The sequence below is a fragment of the Apaloderma vittatum genome, unplaced genomic scaffold, assembly GCF_000703405.1.
Source record: "Apaloderma vittatum isolate BGI_N311 unplaced genomic scaffold, ASM70340v1 scaffold1657, whole genome shotgun sequence".
NCBI classification, from domain to species: domain Eukaryota; kingdom Metazoa; phylum Chordata; class Aves; order Trogoniformes; family Trogonidae; genus Apaloderma; species Apaloderma vittatum.
Window position 1 is genome coordinate 1 of NW_009725469.1, and position 6,726 is coordinate 6,726.

At 35.9% G+C, this 6,726-nt stretch overlaps 1 protein-coding gene across 1 annotated transcript; it reads right to left on the minus strand.

The window, feature by feature from the left end:
• Nucleotides 1-899: 899 nt before the first annotated feature.
• On the minus strand, nt 900-5,479 carry ARV1 (ARV1 homolog (S. cerevisiae)). Its single transcript, XM_009872896.1, has 5 exons — nt 5,378-5,479; nt 4,701-4,820; nt 2,994-3,147; nt 1,434-1,658; nt 900-1,006 (listed from the first exon to the last, which is right to left on the minus strand). The coding sequence occupies exons 1-5, from the start codon at nt 5,477-5,479 to the stop codon at nt 900-902; spliced, it is 708 nt and encodes a 235-aa protein (XP_009871198.1).
• Between the last annotated feature and the right edge of the window lie 1,247 nt (nt 5,480-6,726).

Genomic DNA, 6,726 nt, shown 5'->3' on the forward strand with positions numbered 1-6,726 from the left:
ACAGGTCGCACAAGCTACCGAAGGAGAAGGTGGATCGAGTCAACTTGCTGAACTCAAAGCCATTCAATTGGCCCTCTTCGCCTGCTGGGGAAATGTTTTTTGCCTATTTTAGGCCTAAACATGTTTTGTGTTTTTCTGTTGTCTGGCTGGGTGCAGAGGATTTGGCTTAATATCAAATGCAGAAGCAGCAGTGTCCTGAACCACCTTGTATGCTGGGGATCAGAGTCCTTTCATTCTCTTTTCAGCTTTCAGAACAGCAGCATTTAAAAGATCACATAAAATTTTACGCCAGTTAAAACTAAAGTTTCTAGAGATTACTCTAAGACTAGATATTTAATTATTTTGCACTGTTACATAAACATTCCAGACAATGTTTTCCCACTGCTGTTTTACTCTGCACTACTTAGCTTTTCTCTAATAAAATGGCACATGTTCACTTTGAAAATTTTTTTTTTGTGGAAATATCAAAATTGGCTTTTAGATTTTCCCACTGGCTCCCTTCCTTCCTCTTAAAGGAATAATTCATTCTACTCTTTCTGCCAAAATGCAGTGATTGGTAGCAGTGCTGAGTTTTTTTTAGTGCACCTTTTTTGTTACAGCTATAGCTATGGAACCAGATTTATAAAGCTATTAGCATAGTGTCACATTCATATTTTTAAATAGGAAAATAAACAAGCTAAGACTGCAGTTTTATAGCTTACCAAATTAAATAGTCAAACTTCTAGAGTTTCTCATCTTAACTCATCCTAAAACTGCCTACACTCACCACTAACGTAAGTTTTTGTTATCTGTCACCTTCTTTATTGCTATGAAAACAGTGTCTTTGGAGCCTGCTGGCAGAGATTGCTTAGAAAATTATCGTTGTGTTGCTGGTATTTCTTCACATCTGGGTTCACATTTCAAGCATCCCATCCTATTTTCTGGAACAAGCAGACCACACTATTTTCCAAAATTAACCCAAACAAGATGGCCAACCAAGGGAGCAATCGGTTCAAGTTCAGTGTAACTGCAAAAGAAAACAGAAGAAATTTAGCAGTTACCATTTATGAAGATTAGAGAAGCCATGTGAGAAGCCACATTAACTTGAATGTGTAAGAAATCACACAAATCTGTTGAAAGTCTGCACTCCAAAGCCATGCATAAAATTAACATGAATCGTTTTCCAGACAAAGAATTCTATTTTATGTTTCAGTGATTCATGATGAGTTGTCTCCAATTCTAGCTGATGAATCCAATGGATATAATACAGCACATACAAAGTGATGACGGTGAGATAAGAGGTGCTTTTTTTTCCTCCAGTTTCAAGCTAGAGCTATTTCAGTCACATATCAGATACGGATTTAAAAATATATCAATAACAACTTCTATAACAGCCGCATTCTCTCTCACACATTCAATGCAAAAAATGTAGTAATAAAGAAGCGAAGAAGTACCTCTAATTGCTTGAGAGTTTGATATCAAGACAAACGCTTTTATAAATGCAAGGCACAACGGTGTGTAGTCATGTTCCCAAATAACAGCTGGAATTAGCAAAAGCTTTCCATAGCTGGACAACAGCAGTGCTTTCAGAAGTAAAACGAAGTCAGATTTTGTCTTCAGCATCTCAGGTCTCATCCACCGTAAGGTAATAAAAATGCCAACCAAAAATGAAGTTTGTTCTAAGAGGAAATAAGAGGAGTTGGAAAGAGAGAACAAAATGCCAAAATCAAGTCCTTTTCTGGATGAATTTCAGTGAAAAAATATCTCCCAAATGCAACCGAGACACTGTTTTTAAAAAGATATAGGCAAATATGAACACGTCCTCCATCTCCTGTGTTCATTGTAATAGGCTATTATTATTATTATTATTTAGGTAAACTAATTGAGTATCATGACATTCAGAGTATTTTATCACAGAATTCTATCTGTAGGACTGCCATATTTGTAATTTCTGACACCATATAGGACAGGAAGTTTAGCGCAAGAACATCTTGTAATTTCTGACACGATATAGGACAGGAAGTTTAGCGCAAGAACATCTTTACTTCTTAGCAAAAGGAGTTATTTTTTTCAACTGTCTGTTAGCCTGTAAAAAAAAAAAGTTCAATACTTGTCTTCTTTGAAAACGTCACCAACAATGAACCCAGCAAAGGTCACTCAGCAATGAGAAAGTATCATTGAGCTATTAGACTTTTTTTTTTTATCATGTCCCTGTGTAACACTGCAATTAATGCAGATGTCAAAGCAACTTTCACGACAACTGTAGTAGATGAATTACTACTGAAAAATGAGTTCCAAAATTTTTACTGACATGTAATGAAAATCTAATTAGAGCAATGTTAGACAACAAATGACTTAAGTAAACTCTGAATATCTAAGGGAAATACTAGTTTTAGCCTGTGGGTTTGACTTAAACACTATCACCAGAAAAAATATGAAAATAGAAGTATTAACCAAAATAACCCAAAACCCTTCTCATGCCTTATTAAACACAAGACTACATTTAGTCTTTGATCACACAAGTATTTACTCTTTACCAGTGATGACACTGCTTTGTATTGTTGTGCATTCATTTAAAAAAAACCCACAAAAACAAACTAGATACATCTTTACCCAATTATTGTTTACTTCTCTAAGGATCATCCTTAATGTTGTATCACCTTAATGAATAATGAACAGTGAAGTCAACAAGAAATATGGAATAATGCTAAGCTCTGCATTGGTCTTCAAATGATGAAAATGGATTCAGATGAAGATTTCTGAATAATGCCACCTTTCGGTGTTTTGATACTAGATGCTGATTATAGCAGTCTGAACTGTAATCAGGATCAAACTATGCATCTGCATTAAATGAAGAAAAATTAGAAAGTACATGTATAATCGCTTAACCATATTGAGTTGAACGTGACATCCACTCTGTATTAATTTTTGCAACATGGGCTTGTTGAAAGACTCACGAAGTTATTCAGTGCGTAAATGAGTAGATAGTGACATGAACTAATCATTGTTCTTACCTAAAGAAGCTATACCAAACATTCTATAAAAATCCCATTCCTTGGCATATCTGATTAAGTCATCAGGATCTATATTTTGGCTTGAATCCTGCAGCTGCAACCACCTGAGATAAGCTTCACAGAGCAAACAAAATATGCAGAGCTTCCCATGAATCTGGTAAATGAAAGAAGAATAAAAGCATTAATATTAAATTACCATAAATTAAAGCATTAGTTTGAAATTGGTATTTAAAATACATTTCAACACCTCTACACAAGCAAACTCTGTAGGTTTATTATTTTTGTTTAGAAATGTAAGCAAATTACTTCTGCTGAGCCACTAGTCTAGCACATCATCCTTTTAACATCAATTAACATGACAAGCAAATTAGAGGGTGTAGAAAACTGCGTGAATGGTTCCACACAGAAGAAGGTATATAACTGTGGTTTCTAAAGCATTTTCTGTACTTTTTTTAGAACTGGGAAGGCTGTTTCAGTTAGGAATATAAACCAGCATGCACGTGGGGTGAATTCTGGTTTTATACAGGTTTAAATAAACGAATGTGATATTTGTGTGAGGATTCTACTTTTTCCATTGGAGACTAGTTATGTCAATCGCACATACACGTACAGGCTAAGCCAGTTTAAAATTCAACTCAATTTATTTGAATAGATGCAATTGCCACAGATGGAATAGTTCTTTCAGAAGCTTCACAGTAAATATCATTACCAGTCTCCAAAAGCAATGAATTAATTAAAATCTTTAGGCAGATTCATGCTTGAAATGCGAGATGAGCATATTGCTTAACACTGGACTGGCCAAGAGGTATCAACGTGAACATAGCATACACTGATGCTTGGATAGTTTGCTCTAGACTAGCTTCCCTCTACTGGCATCAGTCAAAGAAACCAATTAAAGTAAAAATTCTGTCAGAAAAGCTACATCTCTACACTCCAGCTTGGCCAGCACAACTAAGTGACTACATAACTTTTCATCAACAACGCTTCATGGGAAAGCCACTATGTTTTGCTATAGGTTTGCAGGCACTGTTAAATACTCATGAAGAAATTCATAAGAAATTAGTATAGTAAGTTTAATTGGCATAGTAGGTTATACTACTATAGTTCATTTAAAATAGAATTGTTTCGAATAGATATTTAATTTGGAAATTAGTTTGAAATTAGATCCTTCTCTTCCAATGCAGTTTAGCACATCACCCTTTTCATATCAATTAACATGAGAGGAAAACTAGAGGGTGCAGAAAACTGCATGAACAGATCACAGAATCATAGAATGGCCTAGGCTGGAAGGGACCTTAGAGATCATTTAATCCAACCTCCCTGTCATGGGCAGGGACGTCACCTCTCAACTAGATCAGGCAACACATGGGGAATCGAACCTGCGACCTTGGTGTTATCAGCACCAAGCTCAACCAGCTGAGCTAACCGGCCCCATATGGTTCTTTCTCTATAACAGGTAAGATCACTACTGTATTTGCTCATTTTATGGTATCGCTACTGCGGAGACAGTAAATTTCTCGGTAACCGCCGAAGTTTGAGGTTTCACAATTCATGATACAATTATTCTGATACAACTGGTTAAGCTCCCTGGAAGCTGTGGAAGGGCAAGAGAAAAACAGTCTCTAAAATTTTACCACTATGACAATCAAGTTAGCAAATCTAAATATATCTTTAACAAAAAAAAAGGGTAAGGGCATAGCAACTCACATTTATCTTTGTATTAAAAAGAATGTGCCTGTATGCTTGTGCTTTACATAAAATAGCATTAATCAAGATGATAACAGGATCATACTCAATGTATTTGTCCACAGGCTTCTGGCAGGATTTCTGAAAGTCAAAAAAATAAGCAGAATTAGGGAAAAAACAAGAAGATTTTATGAAATGTTTCTCTAATCTTAGCACAACTATATAAATCCAAACTGACTATTCAATTCGTACTAGTCTTTCCTTCATATAATCTTGATTTTCAATTGGTTTTTAATCCACCCAGAGAAATTGCTTCCCCTCCCTTGACACTACAGTTGATACACAGACTTGCCTTATAAAACATAAAAGATCCATTATCATTTTTTACAGGCCTCAGATTAACATAGATAATAAAATATGTAAGGATATACTTAGTTATCATTTTGTGCCCTACAGACACAAAAAATAAACCCACCCTCCCAAGAGTCAAGAAATGCACCAGTATCTTTTTAAAGGTTAACTGATTATGGTTCATCTACTGGGTATTTTGGGGAGGGTTTTTTTAATATTTTTGGAAAGAAAATGACTTTCTCCTATAAATTCCTTCTTTTCAGAGAGTTTTTTTATATTTTTGAAAAGAAAATTACTTTCTCCTATAAATTCCTTCTTTTCAGAGATGCTTTATCCTCCTATCCTACCTTTTTCTTCCTTTCAGGAAGATAGTAAAAATGGGGTTTTTTTGCTGTTGCATTGTTCTTCCATACTGGCAAATTCTTTGGATGTTTCAACTGATTTTCCATTATTGAACAAACACTAATACATTCAGAACACTGATAAGGTAGTTTTCACACACAGATATATCCAAAGATTTGGAAGTCGCTTCTAAACAGTGGTAAGACACTAGACCATTACTTCTCTGATATATCTGCTGGTTCCTGCTCTGCCTACTAGAGAGATTATTTCACCCAGACCACTGGGAATTGCTGTCATCAACCCACTTCAGATTTATTGACTTACCTGGGTGATCAGCTCCTTGACTTGAGTTAAATGAGAAGGGCCAATTAAACACAATTAGATACTAACTGTGAACAGGAGGGTTAAATTAAGTCTTACAAAAGGCTCATCCAGCAGACCTGAGAGGGAAGAAAGTAACTTGTAGCAGAGAGCTGAGGAGCAGCAGCAGTTGATCACAGCAACCACTTCAGCTCAAAGAAGCGCGCCTGCAGAAGGACGCGTGCCTGCGGGTTGGCTTTCTCCTGCTGCCCATTCTCCAGTTCAGCTCTTTTTTCCCTCCAACCTGTCCCTGGCTAAAGCCACTCCCTGGAGTACAACAATCACAGAAACAATCTCTATTTTCATTTTAATGAGGGCACAGCTGTGTGCTGCTTCGAGAGAAATCTATGCACACAGCTTAGTGTAACAGTAAAAAAATGCAGCGTTAGGCAACATAGACACAGGCAAGCTCACAGGAAATGTTTTTTTCTATTTTTCAGGTATTCCTTGTGTCTGAATTTAACTTTGCTTTGCTATTTACCAGAATTAGTATTGGAGAACTTGAAAATGCAAAATTTCACTAGCAAATTGACTCAAAAGTTCAACATCTGTACCAAGAAAACAAATGCATAGAACTTAAACCAAATGTCTAAGGAATGTTGCTACCAATAATCACTGTTTCTTGGTCCAGCTCAAGAAAAAACACAACAAATTCATTTGGATTAGAAAAGAAAATACTGTGTATGGCAGTACACAAGTTAGAGGTAATGAATTCAGAAATTGACTCAATTAACCAACAGTCTGATAGGTCTAAAAATCAAAGTGAATGAGATGGAAGAAGGGACATAATTAACAGAAGACCACAGCTACAGGATTTAATAGACTGAAAAAGAAATTGTGACTATAATTAAAGGCCACGTCTTGCTTCATTACTTTCTACAGGGAAATCACAAACAGATATTCTTAGAGGTGGTAATTTACATGTGTCAAGTCTCTGGGTTGCTGTAGCACAGGAAAGCTCCCATCTTTTTTAATAGGCTTATTCACACAAGCA

Bases quoted from the DNA above. Each gene is read 5' to 3' on its own strand.
- ARV1 (XM_009872896.1), bottom strand. From the start codon at position 5,479: ATGGAAAATCAGTTGAAACATCCAAAGAATTTGCCAGTATGGAAGAAC. The intron at 4,821-5,377 runs GTAGGATAGGAG...TTTGACTTTCAG, and splicing joins TTCCTGAAAGGAAGAAAAAG to AAATCCTGCCAGAAGCCTGT. The intron at 1,659-2,993 runs GTAAGAACAATG...ATTTCCTCTTAG, and splicing joins GTTTGGTATAGCTTCTTTAG to AACAAACTTCATTTTTGGTT.